This window comes from Leptodactylus fuscus, chromosome 4 (assembly GCF_031893055.1).
Source record: "Leptodactylus fuscus isolate aLepFus1 chromosome 4, aLepFus1.hap2, whole genome shotgun sequence".
NCBI lineage: Eukaryota > Metazoa > Chordata > Amphibia > Anura > Leptodactylidae > Leptodactylus > Leptodactylus fuscus.
This window is the reverse complement of record NC_134268.1, coordinates 67,645,567-67,664,555: the sequence shown is the minus strand read 5'-3', so window position 1 is coordinate 67,664,555 and position 18,989 is coordinate 67,645,567. Positions and strand designations below refer to the sequence as shown.

General features: G+C 39.4%; 1 protein-coding gene across 3 annotated transcripts in view; it reads right to left on the bottom strand.

Moving 5' to 3' along the window:
• Nucleotides 1–1,430: 1,430 nt before the first annotated feature.
• ZNF521 (zinc finger protein 521) overlaps nt 1,431–18,989 on the bottom strand; it is a 274,278-nt gene continuing 256,719 nt past the window's right edge. For all 3 annotated transcript variants that reach the window (XM_075270595.1, XM_075270598.1, XM_075270596.1), the window contains one exon: nt 1,431–2,302. In XM_075270595.1, the coding sequence (XP_075126696.1) occupies nt 2,273–2,302 (30 nt within the window). In that variant the 3' untranslated portion in view covers nt 1,431–2,272. The remainder of the gene's footprint in view (nt 2,303–18,989) is intronic.

Below are 18,989 nucleotides of genomic sequence, written 5' to 3'. Positions count from 1 at the left end.
TTAATGTTGATGGAAAACGCAACCCAGCTGTCTTTCAGACCTGCAGATATTGGAGCTTTAGGGTAATGTGTGACCACCACCAAAAACGTACAGTGAGGAGGAACTGAGGATTCACAATGGTCCACCAATGCTGGGGATAGGGATCCCTCAACCTATTTTTTAGCCAGAATCCCATCCACTTTGGAGGTACTATAAAGCGCAACATGGGGCTTCAGCCCGCAAGTGTTTTTATATTGTTTTTGTACAAGCAATTTTGGTTATTTTTTGCAGTTTATGTATTTTTTTCAATGCTTTTCAAATCCTATGGAAAAATACCATATCTAGAGCATGCTTGATTTTAACAAAATTGTCTCTGAGCCCATAAATGGAACATAAGACAAAAACAAAAAGCATTTTTTTAAAAAAATGCTGTTAAAATTCCAATAAAAATGCCATGAAAAACATAGCAATATGGTGGTTCTGTATCGAACTTGACAGTAATTTTCTTCCTTGTGGTTTTGCCACAGCTTAAGGTACTCCAGTCTTTAGTGACCACAATATATTATCTTACCTCTTCATTTCTACACTCAGACAATACTATTGGCTCCTCTTTCAGTTGTTAGGCCTTATTCACATCATAACCCATCATGTCCCATTGAGTTAAGGACTTTTTGTCCATAGTTAATCTATTTTATATGTCCAGGATGAACAGATTAGCCATTTTATGAACACATTCCCATCATTTTAAATACCATGTGATGTCCATGAATTTCACAGACCCATAGGCTAACATGAACATGTTTGGTTTATGAAATGGGCCAATATAGTGCATATCATTTGGAGTGCATGCACCAATTAAAATCAATGGGACCAAGTGCTGTCTGTGCAGAACACACATACCATACAATCATGATTTATAGGCCTTAGCCTGCACAATACTCTTTCCTTAGGTCTTAGGGAGCCTTTACACGGAGTTTACGCTCCGCTCATTCGCGTGTATCACATTGAAAGCAATAGGTAAAAAAGCCTCCCATTGATTTCAATGGGTAGTGCGCGTATGCCGGCACCCTTTGAAGACAATGGGATCTGTTTTTTACGCTGCTCACTCTGAACGAGTTTTACGTTCAGAATGAGCGAGTGTAAACTCTGTGTGCAGGCTCCCATAAGTGTTGGTAATGTATTGCACTAAACATATACAACATGCAATATATACTGCCAGTACTCTTCATAATATATTTCATTGTCCGCTTCCAGTTTGTATGGCTGCCAATGCTAATACAATCTATGATGGACACTGCTAAACCTTCACAAACCTGTACTAAAACGTAGCATAGCAAACCCCATGTAAGTTAGTTGGATTTCTATCAGCAGTGGCTCTTGTATCCATCGACATCGACCATCGACAAACAAAAGAAATGAACAGGATTTGCATTGATATGATTAATTGATAAATTGAATTTATTTTCTTTTGGAAAACAATTCCAGTAATCTCCAGGTTTAGACGGCAGAGTAAACATTAATAACAGTAACATACAAGTTGGGTTAACGGATTCAAGAATTTTGGCTGTGTGTAATCATTAATATAAAAAAGAAGGAAAAAAAATAGGAAACCAAAAAAGTTCAGACACACAAAGCAACAAAATGGTCTTCCGGAGAAAAGTCAGAGGGACAATCTACATAACGACTATTGCATATATGGTAATGCTATCTGCCATACCGCAAGGCTTACAAATATATATATGTATGTATGTATGTATATATTTATATAGGCCTTATTCAAGATTTTCTTCCTTTTTAATGAGAAAAGCTTTTTTTTTTTTTTTTTTATTTTGTGCAAGAATCTTTTGCTGCAGTATAAAAAAAATCGTCAGCTGTTTTATATTAAAATGACAATTAAAGACCAAGATCTACTGGAAAGGCAGTTGGAATACAGCTGGAATAAAAACAACCCTTTTCCTGGTTTGCCTGCAAAGAAGCACACTGACGTCAGCCTTTTCCTTACTAGGATTTCGATTCCTTCTCCTTGAATAGGGCCCAAGTCGGCTGTCTTTATAAGACTATTTTCATATTGAACAACATAATACATGTGCAACACTGTATATACAATAAGTTTATCCGGTGCTCAAAAGTCCAAACACATGAACATCCAACAGTTCCAATAATACAAGTTTTATGGTAAAATACAATGCTTTTTGGGATAATATACATAAACAATCAAAGTTTCGTGCAAAGATTAAAACGTGTTCCCTTTTCTGTGCCTCCAAATGATCTTCAGATGAGTCTGTTTTTTGCATTAGCTGCTATGTTGGGTCATTGTGTGGTTCTGAAAAGACAAGAAAGAAGAAAAATGAGTCAGTGTGTAGTACATGGCTCCTGTGCCAGATAGATTTAGGCATTTCTAGAGGAAAATCACTGAAAATGTAATGCATGGAACACAATCAAGACCATAATAAATATTTAACAGTGAATTCATATTGCCGGGAAGAAGCAATGCCACAGCGATTGATCAATAAGGACAGGATATGTGCGAACATCTCAAAGGGAAGGGTTAATTATATATGGATTGCACAAGATTTGGTCAGGTCATAGCAAGCAATTTTCTACAGTTTTATTAATTCAAATAAGCCAAGGTTTTATTTGAAGCACAAAACCTTGAAATACTATATTAGGTTACATGAGATGAAAAGTATTAATGCTTAAAGAGGTATTCCCAGCTTAAAGACATATGGAAATCCCACGAGATGTGGCAAAAATGAGAAATTCTTCCTCTGGGACCAGCTGCGATCTCCAAACTGGGAAGACAAGACACAAGAGACCAGACTATAGGTGTGGTGAGAGCTCTGGTTTTGTATTGTACGGAGCTTTACAATATGTTATTTCCCCCAATAAGACAAGAAAGAAGTTGTCCAGCATTTTAGATTTTTATAGCCTATCCGTATCCATTATACAGATCATGGAACCAGCACCATATTGAGTATAGTACAAGCATTGGAAGCAATCCCCACCCATCAGATACATTTGTATAGATACGCCATATCAACCAAAATCATTGAAAACTTTTTTAGGTTAAGGCCCTATCTTGTGGAAACGTGGTGTTTTTTTCCAGTACATTTTGCTGACTTTTTTTTAGCCAAAGTCAGGAGTGGATTATACTGAAGGACAACATCTAAGAGCTTCCATACCTTTTCAATTCTCTCCTAACTTTCACTCAAAGAAACGCAACAAAATCTGCAACAAAAAAAGCTGTGTTTCCACATCGTGGGTCATTAGCCTTAAGGGGCAATACAGGCTATATGGAACATTGTGCCCTGAGAAGACCTTAGTACATGGACTTGCTTTTTATTGCTCCAGGACTAAGAACTCCTTTACCTTGTTATGCTCTTTATCTGAAAGGTGGCACTCGGATTGTTATCTTGCGGCGGCAACAACTTTGAGCGCTCGGGTTACAATGTATTTTTCGCTGTGTTCAACATAACAGTATTAGCTTAATACAGGATTAGGGGTAATGACTCGCAATAAATAAGGAATAGTACTCTTATCTAATGGTGAATGTCTTTTCGATGGCACTTGGTAAGCATATATTTATAAATAAATAATATACATCTATCACGCATCCTAAAATTATAGCAGGCGCCTTCTGATATTTGACCGTACTGTGACAACTGTCCATGAGAAACGCGTTGTTATCTGTTGTACACAATGCTTTGAGGCTTACAGTAATACAAAGCACATGGTGTGCAATGTACAGTGATAACTCCATTTTAACATAAGGGGGCGCTTTAGGAAAGGTCCTTTGGAATCCCCCAAATCAACCGTTTTGCATAGTTGCTTATTAGAAAAATCAATGAAAGTCCCCCATTATAGAAACATACTATAAGATTATTGTTATGTTGCATCGGGACTTTCCAAAAACCTTCAAAGTACTTTCTATTCCATGAATTATTCAGTATTTAAGGTACTTCCATTTATAACCACTAAAAATCCCTAAATCTGCAAATCTTTAACAGCAATATACAGGAAATAAAGTTTAAGTCATGTCTTCCTCAACTAACATAAACGTGACAAGTTGAATGAGCAGATGCTCTCGGAGACACTCGATCTGGATGTCTACCTCCAGAAGAAGGATCAGAAAACATGAGACATATAGTATGAGATCCTTTCAGTAGCTGGTGACAGCGCTGGAGCAGCAGGTTATTTTTCTGATAGTTGAAGAACACAAACAGAAATAATTTATCATTAGCGATTAACTAATTCTGGTCTACTATGTGTTCTGGTGCCAAGGATCCTACCACTGCAAACAGTATTCACTGTAGTGACTCAGGCAATTCTGCTCATCCAGCTACTGCTCAACTAAAGGCACCGTCATCTCTACAATGGCGTGGGGAGAGGGGCAAAACTTATGGGGTGCCAGCTTGCAGAATTTGTAGCTACCGCTGTATTAAATATCTGGGCTCTAGCACCAGGAACTAACACAATCCAAAATCAGGATGTCGTGTACACTGGGTTTTGTCAGGACTCACGGTATGGCAATGCCTATGCTGAAGAGGAGCCAGAAGGGTAAATATACCATGGAGAGGTCGGGGAATTTCATCCTACACTATCAGGAGTGTTCCTTGACACCATTGTGAGGGTACACTGCTTCTGGGCTAGAAAGTGATGCTATTAGGGTTCAGGCACAGGAGATGTGAAAGATATGAAAAGAGGGTAGCCATATAGTCACAGGTGGGGACTCCTTACATAAGAGCGGTGAGATTATGGACCTCACTATCACAGGATGTCTTTCTTGAAAGCAAGAATGTCACAGGTTATAGGAGTTAGACATTTGTGGGATAAGATGTTGATCCAGGGACTCAATCCAAGTGTCATATATTTGTCATATGTCCTCTAATTGGAAATTGTCTTCCACCTAATGAGGTTGTTGTCTTCCTCTGGACAGACTTGGTAATTTAATAGATTAGACTTAATGGACTTGGACTTTTATCCACCATGTTACTATGTAGGAGGTTGTGGGACTGAGGGGCTCTGATTTATTTTCCTTTGATAAGAGATCTGAATAGTTAATGGTCAAGTCTAAGGCCTGATACATTTATGGTCCTGGTTTGATAAATTTATGGTAATAGTCTAGGGTCTAAATTCATTTAGGGGGTCCAGTCTTTGGTCTAAATAAATGGAAAGATCTATGTTACATTTCTAAAGAGAGTGGCAGTGGACTGGAGAAAAAGAATGTCTAGGAAGCAAAAATAAAGTTTTTGGGTAAAGTCATCATTGTGGCTTGGGCAGGATGAATAAAAAGGAACATGAACAAGTCCTATCAGAGAATATTCCACAGTAGATCACTGTATGTCATTGTATATTCTGCCTGGGACTGCTTCAGATCAGTTCTGTATTCTCTGCTCTAGTCTATAGTGATGATATGATACTTTGCAGGTCTTCAGTGTAGATCTAGTATCTGATCACTATACACTCACCGGCCACTTTATTAGGTACACCTGTCCAACTGCTCGTTAACACTTAATTTCTAATCAGCCAATCACATGGCGGCAACTCAGTGCATTTAGGCATGTAGACATGGTCAAGACAATCTCCTGCAGTTCAAACCGAGCATCAGTATGGGGAAGAAAGGTGATTTGAGTGCCTTTGAACGTGGCATGGTTGTTGGTGCCAGAAGGGCTGCTCTGAGTATTTCAGAAACTGCTGATCTACTGGGATTTTCACGCACAACCATCTCTAGGGTTTACAGAGAATGGTCCGAAAAAGAAAAAACATCCAGTGAGCGGCAGTTCTGTGGGCGGAAATGCGTTGTTGATGCCAGAGGTCAGAGGAGAATGGCCAGACTGGTTCGAGCTGATAGAAAGGCAACAGTGACTCAAATAGCCACCCGTTACAACCAAGGTAGCCAGAAGAGCATCTCTGAACGCACAGTACGTCGAACTTTGAGGCAGATGGGCTACAGCAGCAGAAGACCACACCGGGTGCCACTCCTTTCAGCTAAGAACAGGAAACTGAGGCTACAATTTGCACAAGCTCATCGAAATTGGACAATTGAAGATTGGAAAAACGTTGCCTGGTCTGATGAGTCTCGATTTCTGCTGCGACATTTGGATGGTAGGGTCAGAATTTGGCGTCAACAACATGAAAGCATGGATCCATCCTGCCTTGTATCAACGGTTCAGGCTGGTGGTGGTGGTGTCATGGTGTGGGGAATATTTTCTTGGCACTCTTTGGGCCCCTTGGTACCAATTGAGCATCGTTGCAACGCCAAAGCCTACCTGAGTATTGTTGCTGACCATGTCCATCCCTTTATGACCACAATGTACCCAACATCTGATGGCTACTTTCAGCAGGATAATGCGCCATGTCATAAAGCTGGAATCATCTCAGACTGGTTTCTTGAACATGACAATGAGTTCACTGTACTCCAATGGCCTCCACAGTCACCAGATCTCAATCCAATAGAGCATCTTTGGGATGTGGTGGAACGGGAGATTCGCATCATGGATGTGCAGCCGACAAATCTGCGGCAACTGTGTGATGCCATCATGTCAATATGGACCAAAATCTCTGAGGAATGCTTCCAGCACCTTGTTGAATCTATGCCACGAAGAATTGAGGCAGTTCTGAAGTCAAAAGGGGGTCCAACCCGTTACTAGCATGGTGTACCTAATAAAGTGGCCGGTGAGTGTATAATCACTGTATGGCTGTATGGTAAAACTGGTTCTATTCACCTTTGTATTAGCATACATCTGTCCCTGGCTGATAGGGCAGGTATACTACCACATCTAACTGTACTATATGAGGTTACTGTGTCCCACTTTGATTTTCCTTTGTTTTTACAATGTGCCTTATATATTTATGGGAGCGGATAGTGACATAACCACACATAAAAAAAAAAAAAGAAAAAAAAAAAAAAAAAAAAAAAGGGAATACAGTCTTATTTGCAGGTCGGATGTTTTTTTGAGGCTCGCCATGTCAGCAAGAGATCTCTGGATTGCCCTGGCATTATGAGACTTTTGGTTCCACAGAACTGTCAATGATTGATGATATCAATTAGCTCTGAACATATAGTACATGTGTAGGTGTTGTGTTTTCATGTGATCCTTGCACATCCTTGTTATTCTCATCTAAGCTGCATTTCATATCCGCAGACACAATGCTTTCTACAATGCACTCTGCCTTTAAGCGCTCTTCTTATTTTCCTGCTTTTTTTCTTCCCTTACAAAAGCAATTGCTTTCCAACAGTCCAGATAATAAGTCTTTTGACCTGCATTCTACTCTGACCTATTAAGGTCATCCCTATGCTCAGGCATATAGCTGATTTCGGAAATGCCTGCAAGTCCTACATTTCATCTCCTGCCCACTCAGAATAAAGCTCTCTTTAAATGTGTGTGTACGAGTCCCATCTGACTGGAGAGGCATCCCTGTTGTGGGCAATGGAGGGACAGAAGCTTCTGCCTTTATTAATGAATGCAGACCATTATGAGTCTGGCTGGCTCCTGCTCTGTTCCCAGAAGCATATACTGTACGTGACTTAAAATGTTGTAATATTGACACAAGCGAGCCGGGCACCCCTAAGGAAAATTACTCCTTGGATATAATGTAGGCTCATAACAGCTCTAAGAGTACAAAATACAATCCTTAGGGATCAGACTGACATATACCGCATTCTACCGAGTCCCTGAACATTACAAAGAATTTCTTTGTGAAGGAATTCTCAAGGACAGCATTAAACTGAGTTTTGTAGCATCGTTTTGGCTCCGAGCTCTCAGCACTAAATCGTTTGCTTTGAATCAATGCGAGCGCTATATCATCTGCATTAATCGATGAATTTGGTTCAATACACGTTCTATTAAATTATACTTTCTAATTGAGATTTTCTAGCACTGCCCTGCGCTCCTTCCCATGTTGTAATTTTAAAGTTGTTAAAGACAGATTTAACGTCTTGCACTTTCCAAAGAGTTAAGGAAGACAAATACTAAAAATATGGCGTTTCTACCCCACTATTGCCTTACTAAAGATATTGTGTGGTGAACGTATAAAGCAGAGACAGTGCAAACATGTAAATCAATAATCATAATTGTACTTTCATTTCTTAGACTTCACATATGTCTGGAGATCCCACTTATTGTTGTTATGGCAATGTAACAAAATGCCAAAAGGGAAATGGAGGCCAGGATTGATCCCATGATTCTTATCTGGCCTGTCAGTTGTAACTCCGGATTTGTCCCTATGCTGGACAGAAATGGGGAATGCAGTCAAATGCAGTGTTTGGCTATGGATACCAGAATGGTGCACAACAATGTAGTCAGCTGGCATAGACATAAAATGGGCCAGACATATGTGGAACTAGCCTTTCATTTCCAAGATGAGTCCTAGAACCTGAATATTTGGCCAGTGCAAAACCACCTTTTATGCATTGACATGAACCCAAAATGTCTCACCTGCTCCACGCCCCATTATGGCCTCACTTTCAGCCTCCTGGACTCCACAGACTATTGTGACTATCGTCTTTCTACAGTATTGATGTATAATAATTATTTTATACCAATAAGGTTCACCATACTTAGATCCCTCTGTGGCAAAAACTACAAGGCATCTTCCAAATGTATTTTGTGTTTTAGACTCTCTTTAACCCCTTCCCACCGATAGCACTTTTTGACTTCCTGACCAAGCTCGATTTTTCAAAACTGACATGAGTCACTTTATGTGGCAATAACTCTGGAACGCTTTAACTTACCAAAGTGATTTTGAGATTGTTTTTTCATAACACATTGTACTTCATGTTAGTGGTAAATTTTGGTTGATATGTTTTGTGTTTAATTATGTAAAAATAGGAAATTTGGTGGAAATTTTGAAAAATATGCATTTTATAAAGTTTGAAATGATGTGCATTGCGTACAGATAGTCAGACCACCAAAATTATATCATAAATCTCATGTCCCAGATCTCTGCTTTATGTCGGCATCAAACTTTAGTCACCCTTTTATTTTTTATGGACATTATAAGATTTTGAAGTGAAACAATATTCAAAATTTTCAAGAAATTTCTAAAACCCATTTTTTAAGGGACTAATCCAGTTATGAAGGGGTTTTGACAGACCCCTGTATTAGAAACCCCCATAAATCACCCTATTTTCAAAACTGCACCCCTTAAATAATCCAAAACAACATATACCTAGTATTTTAACCCTATAAGTGCTTAACAGGAATTAATACAAAATGGAGGTGAAATTTTTGAATTTGATTTATTTTTACTAATATTTTCGTTTAGCCCTAGAATTTTCACATTCACAAGGGGTTAAAGGAGAAAACACATCCCACAATTTGTTATGCAAGTTCTTCGGACTACCATAGTACCCCACTTGTGGGTGTAAACTAATATATGGATGCACAGCGAGACGCAGAAGGGAAGGCGCACCAAGGAGCTTTTAGAGGGCAGATCTGGCTGTCATCAGTTTCAGGAACCATGTCGCATTTACAAAGCCCTTGAGGTGTCAAAACAGTGGAAACCTCTAGAAAGTGACCCCATTTTGAAAACCGCACCCCTCAAAGAATTTATCAAGTGATATAGTGAGCATTAGTAACCCTGAAGTGAATATGTAAGCTGTGCGGAGTAAATTGGGCACACCAAATCCCATTCTATTTTCCCACTAGCTCCTATGACACGGACGGGGAAGAGGGGCATTCTGGGGGATCAGTGCTGGTGTATTATCTCTCATAAGCTCTAAATATGGGGGGGGTCCCCCTGAAAACGCTCGCACAGCTTACACATTTCCTTCTAGTCGCAGCCACTTGTGTCCTAATGATTTGGCGACTTTTGGGGTTTTTGTCTTCATATTGTACAAGCTAGATTTTTATTTTTATCTTCTGGCAATGTGGCCATATGAGGGCTTGGTGTTTGCGGTATTAGATGTGCTTTTCAATGCCACCATTTTGGGGCCTGTAACTTATTGACTACATTTTATTAACTCTTTCTGGGTGGGATGTAAAAGGAAACATCAATTCTAGCATTGCTTTTAGCATTTTTTTTCCCCATGCAGCGTACAGCATAAGTAACGCATTACCTTTATTTTGCGGGTCGGTACGGTTACGGCGATACCTCATTTATATTATTTTTTAATGCGTTGCTATTTGTGCAGAATAAAATTCAATTTAGGGGAAAAAAAATCAATTATTTTTGCATCGCCATCTTCTGAAAGGCATAACATTTGTATTTTTCGGTAGACAGAGCTGGTTGAGGGCTTATTTTTTGCGGGAAGACCTCTGCTTTTTATTGGTACAATTTTGGTTTTCATCTGACCATCTAATTACTTTTTATTGAACATTTTGTAAGGGAAAGGTGGTGAATAATCATTATTTTGTGCGGTTTTCTACTTTTTTTTATGATGTTCGCCGTTCGGGTTAAATAATGTTTTAATTTTATTGTTCAGGTTATTACGGACGTGGTGATACAAAATATGTAATGTTTTTTTTTTCTATTTTTCTTTATTTTACATAATAAAACATTTTATATGGGTAAATGGGATTTTTGGGGCTTTATTTATTACTAATTTATTTTAAACTTAAACTTTTTTATTTTTACTTTTTTTTTCTGTCCCCATGGGGGATTGAAGCAGTGATCTGCTGATCTCTGCTTCACTAGATGTACGCTGCATAACACGTGTTACACGTGTATTGCAGTGTACAGGAAGCTCTCAGCCCGTGCACGGGTTTGCGGGAAGGGGTTAAAGCACACTTCATTTTAAAATGTACCTGGGGAAAGGAGAATGACTAAGAAAAATCATAAACCACCCCAAATTTATTAAACACATTTACAAGTTGCAAAACATCTCTGTGTATGCCAACCATGATATGGCATATGGAAAAGAAACGTATCTAAAAGTAGCCTCCTTCTTTCAATAATCCAAAAAGTACGCCTGCCATAATCCTAATTCACTACTACCAGCACGAAGACTTCTCCCATCCTGCACTAGTTCTCTGGATTGCACTACCCTGGACAATGATATTAATACACAACAGCCACACAATATTTCTTTTTAGGCAAAGCCTTTACGGATAACGCCTCCTACACTATGTTGTCTCCTTTTAAATTATTTCTCAGAGCCTAATTCCTTTATCCATCACTAACCCCGACACTGCAAGCACATAACTTACTCTACAAAGATCCTGGCTAGTGACTGGCTCATGCAGCTGTACTTGTACAAGACAGTTGCGCTACTGTACCAAGTAAGCACTCTTATCATTTGTGACACCCCTATTACTGGCTACAAAAAGGGTTTCTTTTTTTAGTGGCCTCAGCATAGTCTTCTTATTTTAATAGCAGCATGTAATGCTTTATTTGCCCTGTAGTGGCGCTGCAGGGAAACTGAACACTTGCTGCCACATTCTACTAATATAGCTAATAACCGGGGGTTCAAGCATCATGATAACCTACCAGCTTATAAAAAAGGGTATCAAAGCAAACAGCGACTTCTTACGGGATAATATCCAATATATAGCTATATATACTACATCAATGCTTACAGCTCATCTGAATTTTTCTCTAAAAACTGGAGAAAGCTCTACAGTATAAGTAGTCACTTCCATGTAACCTATTCAGAGATTAAGACACTGTTGTTGAGATAGATGTGCACACGTGCCAGTCTCTGCCCGTCTTTAGGTTCCGCTGTAATGTTTAATTTATTATATTTGTGCTTTCCGAAAACATACAGTCCTATGAAAAGGTTGGGCACCCCTATTAATCTTAATCATTTTTTGTTCTAAATATTTTGGTGTTTGCAACAGCCATTTCAGTTTGATATATCTAATAACTGATGGACACAGTAATATTTCAGGATTGAAATGAGGTTTATTGTACTAACAGAAAATGTGCAATATGCATTAAACCAAAATTTGACCGGTGCAAAAGTATGGGCACCCTTATCATTTTATTGATTTCAATTCCCCTAACTACTTTTTACTGACTTACTGAAGCACAAAATTGGTTTTGTAACCTCAGTGAGCTTTGAACTTCATAGCCAGATGTATCCAATCATAAGAAAAGGTATTTAAGGTGGCCAATTGCAAGTTGATCTCCTATTTGAATCTCCTCTGAAGAGTGGCATCATGGGCTACTCAAAACAACTCTCAAATGATCTGAAAACAAAGATTGTTCAACATAGTTGTTCAGGGGAAGGATACAAAAAGTTGTCTCAGAGATTTAACCTGTCAGTTTCCACTGTGAGGAACATAGTAAGGAAATGGAAGACCACAGGGACAGTTCTTGTTAAGCCCAGAAGTGGCAGGCCAAGAAAAATATCAGAAAGGCAGAGAAGAAGAATGGTGAGAACAGTCAAGGACAATCCACAGACCACCTCCAAAGAGCTGCAGCATCATCTTGCTGCAGATGGTGTCACTGTGCATCGGTCAACTATACAGCGCACTTTGCACAAATAGAAGCTGTATGGGAGAGTGATGAGAAAGAAGCCGTTTCTGCACGTACGCCACAAATAGAGTTGCCTGAGGTATGAAAAAGCACATTTGGACAAGGCAGCTTCATTTTGGAAACAAAAATTGAGTTGTTTGGTTATAAAAAAAGGCGTTATGCATGGCGTCCAAAAAGAAACAGCATTCCAAGAAAAACACATGCTACCCACTGTAAAATTTGGTGGAGGTTCCATCATGCTTTGGGGCTGTGTGGCCAATGCCAGCATCGGGAATCTTGTTAAAGTTGAGAGTCGCATGGATTCCACTCAGTATCAGCAGATTCTTGAGAATAATGTTCAAGAATCAGTGACGAAGTTGAAGTTACGCCGGGGATGGATATTTCAGCAAGACAATGATCCAAAACACCGCTCCAAATCCTCAGGCATTCATGCAGAGGAACAATTACAATGTTCTGGAATGGCCATCCCAGTCCCCAGACCTGAATATCATTGAACATCTGTGGGATGATTTGAAGCGGGCTGTCCATGCTCGGCGACCATCTAACTTAACTGAACTTGAATTGTTTGTCCAAAATACCTTTATCCAGGATCCAGGAACTGATTAAAAGCTACAGGAAGCGACTAGAGGCTGTTATCTTTGCAAAAGGAGGATCTACTAAATATTAATGTCACTTTTCTGTTGAGGTGCCCATACTTTTGCACCGGTCAAATTTTGGTTTAATGCATATTGCGCATTTTCTGTTAGTACAATAAACCTCATTTCAATCCTGAAATATTACTGTGTCCATCAGTTATTAGATATATCAAACTGAAATGGCTGTTGCAAATACCAAAATATTTAGAACTAAAAATGATTAAGATTAATAGGGGTGCCCAAACTTTTTCATAGGACTGTATCTGTACACATCTCTGTCGAGTTCATTTTTGCGACTTTCATTATATACCTGAAAAACAGCTTGAAAATGAACTTCCTATTTGGCACAATGCAGATGTCTTAATCCTTTGTGGATAAAAGTTTCCCCAAATGTCTATATAACAGGTTCTTTGTGCCCGTGTTGTATTTCATGCCCCTCTACACTCAGCTTCAATTAAACTCCTACTAAATATTTAAATGCAGGTCTGGTAATTGGTTACAAATAATGGAACCTTAAATTAATAATAATTACCCGAACGTTCTGCACATTCATTGTGTGTGAATGCCTCCTAATCTTTTTTCTGCAGAAAATACTTCATAGAACAATGTCTCCTTATATTGTTCATTTGTTTTCTTTCAAGAAGGGGCATTTATGTGCCAACAGCTGACATATTCCTTTATAGTTCTTTGCCAGATCCGTGCATTGATTTCAAATCCTGAAGTGACTGGCGGTCTTAGGATTTAAACCCTCGTCCGCCGGATTCAAAAGGTCAACCAATTAGAAGGGGGGTGCACAAAAGGCTGCAATTTGTATGCAAAGGGCAACCTTTCAGATACGGATTCCTTGTTGCTGTGTACAAACACACATGTGAGAGGTCTTTAAATAAAAGGAACTCTTTATGTGCGGGTGACTTGGTTACAGGCTGCTTTTGTACACACTTTTACCCATTTCATAGATTCAGCATCAAACAGCAGGAGAAATCACTGTCAAGATAAGAATACGCTACAAACTATATCTCAATGTAGGGGATCTATAGAACATGACAGGGTTAGTATATAAAAGTATATAAAGTGCAAATGGCATGAAAGAAAAAGCTTCCATGACCTGTCATCGCACCTTGTAGGAAGTCATTTTTAAAATGAAGTCTAATATCCAGCATAAATTATCACTGTGTTCACACTATACACCTAGACAACTTGCAAATTACAACTATATTTGAAGGCACTCATCTTGTTTCAGTCTCCTTTGGATTAAGAATAGATACTATGTTATTTTGTACATATTGCCTAACACTTACATGGCTATAGAATGTAAAGGCGTTCTATGGTTTAGAAAAAAAATGTTGTCCCAGGGAAGGGGAAGGGGGCAACAGAATGTTCTCAAGTTCTCATCCTGTATTAAACATCAGGAGAAGTCATTCTCCTACATTCAAAATTGCCTATTGTGTATGACATAGGAGGAATGTTATATAGCTCCCTCTTTGTCCACCTTCAGCAGGCAGCATGGTGAAGTAAAATAATAATGCACTGCTTGTTAGAAAATCGTACGCAGTTTGTGTCATGCCTCTAGGCCACCACTTGATTGACGTAAAACCCTTCTTGAAACTTTTACTTTGAAGACCGAACGTGCTGCTGTATAAACCATGTCAACATATTCTGTAATATTAAGCCCAGTGTGGGTTTCCTTTAAGTAATGATTTAGGAGGCTCATAGAGCCGTAACTGCTGACGTCCAGATACAGACATGTCCTCCCTTACCTGTCCACGTGGCTGACATGCCAAAATATGTGAGTCACAAGTTAAGCCACTTTTCTAAAAGTAACACAATCTCCTGAAAAGTTAACAAAAACGGATATGCTGACTCTTATATGTATCCGTGTGTGGTAGTTGGGTAGTTGTGGTAGTTGAGTGTGAACTGCATCCTTTCAAGGTTTTTATTAGCATGTCATGATATTGTGTTGGTTAACTAAACTGGAGATCAATTAAGTGTTGACATCCATAGTTAAACATCAACATAACATCAATAGTTCAGAAAGACAATATTATCAATGTATTCCTAATTTAGAGAGTAGATCACTAGATGCCATTCTAGAGAAGGAGGTGTGGTGGAAAGGCTTAGAGAGTAGATCGCTGAATGGCATGGTCACTCTAGAGAAGGAGGGGTATTGGAAAGTCTTAGAGAGTAGATCTCTAAATGCCATGGTCACGCTAGATAAGGAGGTGTGGTGGAAAGGCTTAGAGAGTAGATCACTGGATGCCATGGCCACTCTAGATAATGAAGTGTGGTGGAAAGGCTTAGAGAGTAGATCACTGGATGCCATGGCCACTCTAGATAATGAAGTGTGGTGGAAAGGCTTAGAGAGTAGATCACTGGATACCATAGTTACTCTACATAAGGAGGTGTGGTGGAAAGACTTAGAGAGTAGATCACTGGATGCCATGGCCACTCTAGATAATGAAGTGTGGTGGAAAGGCTTAGAGAGTAGATCACTGGATACCATAGTTACTCTAGATAAGGAGGTGTGGTGGAAAGGCTTAGAGAGTAGATCACTGGATACCATAGTTACTCTACATAAGGAGGTGTGGTGGAAAGGCTTAGAGAGTAGATCTCTAAATGCCATGGTCACTCTAGATAAGGAGGTGTGGTGGAAAGGCTTAGAGAGTAGATCACTGGATACCATAGTTACTCTAGAGAAGGAGGTGTGGTGGAAAGGCTTAGAGAGTAGATCACTGGATACCATAGTTACTCTAGAGAAGGAGGTGTGGTGGAAAGGCTTAGAGAGTAGATCACTGGATGCCATGGTCACTCTAGATAAGGAAGTGTGGTGGAAAGGCTTAGAGAGTAGATCACTGGATACCATAGTTACTCTAGAGAAGGAGGTGTGGTGGAAAGGCTTAGAGAGTAAATCACTGGATGCCATGGTCACTCTAGATAAGGAAGTGTGGTGGAAAGGCTTAGAGAGTAGATCACTGGATGCTGTGCTCACACATAACACTTCATGGTTTTTAATTCTGGGGACATGATCGGAGTGTCAGTGAGCTGTGACATGCAAAACACAAAGTAAAAAAGCTTAAGAATTCTCATAAAAAGCCTACAATTCACAACACAATGATAAGTAATAGGAAGTTAATTTCACCTTAGCTTTTCAACTAATAGATCATTAAAGAGTTAAAATGAAGAAGTGGCATTTAGAAGGGAATGAGTAGGTGGCCGTCTTGCTGGTTCTACTATTCATTCCCCCCACTCGTCCTTCCCTTCAGGTGATGCCACAGACATAGGAAACAGAGTATTTTAATTTCAATACTCAGAGATGTGCTGTAACTATGGAGAAACTAATCTGTGAATCTCCTATTCCCTCAATTTGCTTCTCAAAGTCAATTTTAATTCATTACGACAAAACTGCATAATTATGGGGGGTGGACATTTAAGTATTTAATTTGATGTCGAAATAAAGGCAAAATTGTGCTTATCAGAGACCAATCTACTGTGCAACAGTGACTACTTGTAGAAATTCAAAGGTAAGCTATAAACAGGCATACACAGCAATACTTCCCAGTATGAAGAGGCTGGCGACGGGAGGCAAGCTTTCTAATCAGTCCTCAAAGGAACCTGCGATAAAGAAGTGCCACTTATTCTAATTTAAATCTAATACAGGCCTTTCACCTTTACAAAATGTACAGAAGAATAGCTTCATTAGACTAACTGGGACAAAAAAATCTCAAAGCCACTTGTAAGACAACTTATAGGGCAGAAACAAAATTGTTCCATTACCTGTTATAATTATTATTACAGTAATCAAAATGGAAGTGTAATGGGCGCTCCGCCTTCACAAATGAAAGGCAAATGCTTATCCAATAAAGAACAGATTATGACAACTACCAACTAGTTAACAAAGTAAATAAAACAAATGTAAATTAGATGGAGGTAAAAGCGAATAAAGATGTACACAAGTAAAATTAGAAATGGTCATACAGTCAAGCCTCCAATCTTATTTATTTATTTATTTATTTATTTATTAATGTAGATTGTGAGCACCACATAGGGCTCTCAATGTACATTTTTTTCCCTATCAGTATGTCTTTTTTAGAATATGGGATGGAAATCCACGCAAACACGGGGAGAACATACAAACTCCTTGCAGATGGTTTTTTGAACTTGGTGGGATTTGAACACCAGGACTCCAGTGCTGCAAGGCTGCAGTGCTAACCACTGAGCCACCGAGTGGGCCCCAAGCCTCCAATCTTGAAATGGGTGAAGGAGTTCAACAAGTACGGTCCAAGACAAGTGGCATGAAGCATTTTGATTTTTTTTGTAATGAACCCCTTGTGTTTTATGTAGTCCCCTATTGCTAGCATAAGGGCATTATCAGAACCATAAATGAACAGAGGCAAGGGGGACACTTTCATAATCTATCAAATTCATGGTTGTCTCCAAATTGTAGCCTCAGTTAGGCATGACACAATGTATGATACTGTATATACATTTAGTAAAAGGGCTTATAGGATCAGTTCTTGCGGTATGATTCAGGGTGTAGCTTTAGGTGGCCCAGTGTAGCAGTCATTAGTGGGCCCCAGACCCTGAGGGGGGCCCAGAGGTTCTTCTACCACATAAAATATACCACTATTCCAAATGGCACAAGGTAAGTAGAGACCCCATTACAGATTTTGCAGTGGGGTCCAGGAGCTTCAAGCCACACCTCTAGATGTAATAAGAATATTGATGGTCTATCAATAGGAAAGGCCATTAATATTAGATCAATGGGGGTACAACTCTTGGCACTCCCACCAATCAGTTTGAAACGTGCAACATTGTCATTTTTCCATTGATCTATCTGCACACCATCTACTTACTAGAGGCAGTGCATGATATTACAGTTATGTCCACTTCACTTGTAGGGGGCCCCACATTGACACCCTGCACAGCTACTATTGAGTGTATGGTGTGCAGATATTTGGGCCAATGGAGAGGGTACAGCTTTTCCAACAGCTGCTGGATGGGGGTGTCGAGTCAGACCCCCAGATTTGACTTTGATGGCCTAGCCTACCGATACTGGAAAACTCTAATATACAGTAACCTTGAGATGATTCTGTAGAGATTAGTTAGCCTGCATGCTGAGATTTTACTGCAGTAATCCACATTGCTGCAGGTTTGGTTTGTCTTTTTGCATATCAAATATGTTATATAGTATCAGGGATTGTTCACTCTCTGGGAACCCCAATTTCTATACTTACATGAAAGATCCTTAGTCTAGGCCGCTGTATTACAGCATAGACTAGTCGCCACACAATAGGAATATGCTGCTAAAAAGATCCGTCATTCTCCAGTATAACAAGAAGTACCTCTAAGCTACACATCTAAAACTCCTTCACTTCATCTCTTCTGTTTAGATCTAATGTCCCAGATTGGATTAATTAGCTCATAAATAAAGTGATGAATCAATAATGAATAATATAGCAATAAAGAACACAAAATACCCAAATAAAGATCTAAACAGGCAATTCTAAGCCCGGCCCGATTCAGACAAGTAAGACTTCAAAGCCTATAAGAAAGGTCACAGATAAATCGAAGCCTTCAGGTCGCCAAGACAGTTCACCAAGCTGCTTTTCCTACAAGGTGGTATCACCATGGGAACTGACGGACAAACAGAAGCAAGAAAGAGCAGTAATGGGTGAAGCATATAACATCCTGCTCTCTGTGTATCAGCCTAAAGTTCAAAGCTAATACAGACAACAGATCAATTCATTGCAAATATCAGGCTGGGTGCATAGAGCTACCATCAACATGAATCCGTCAGGGATTCTCTGCCTTACCATAGTAAGGATGAATTGTGACCTGCAAGGCCTACAGGGTTACAATTGATTCCTATATAGATTAGGTATTTCAGGAACCAGACCCAACATGGTCCAACATGATGATCCGGAAGAGAATCCAGATGGGTAGAAATAATACTAAAAG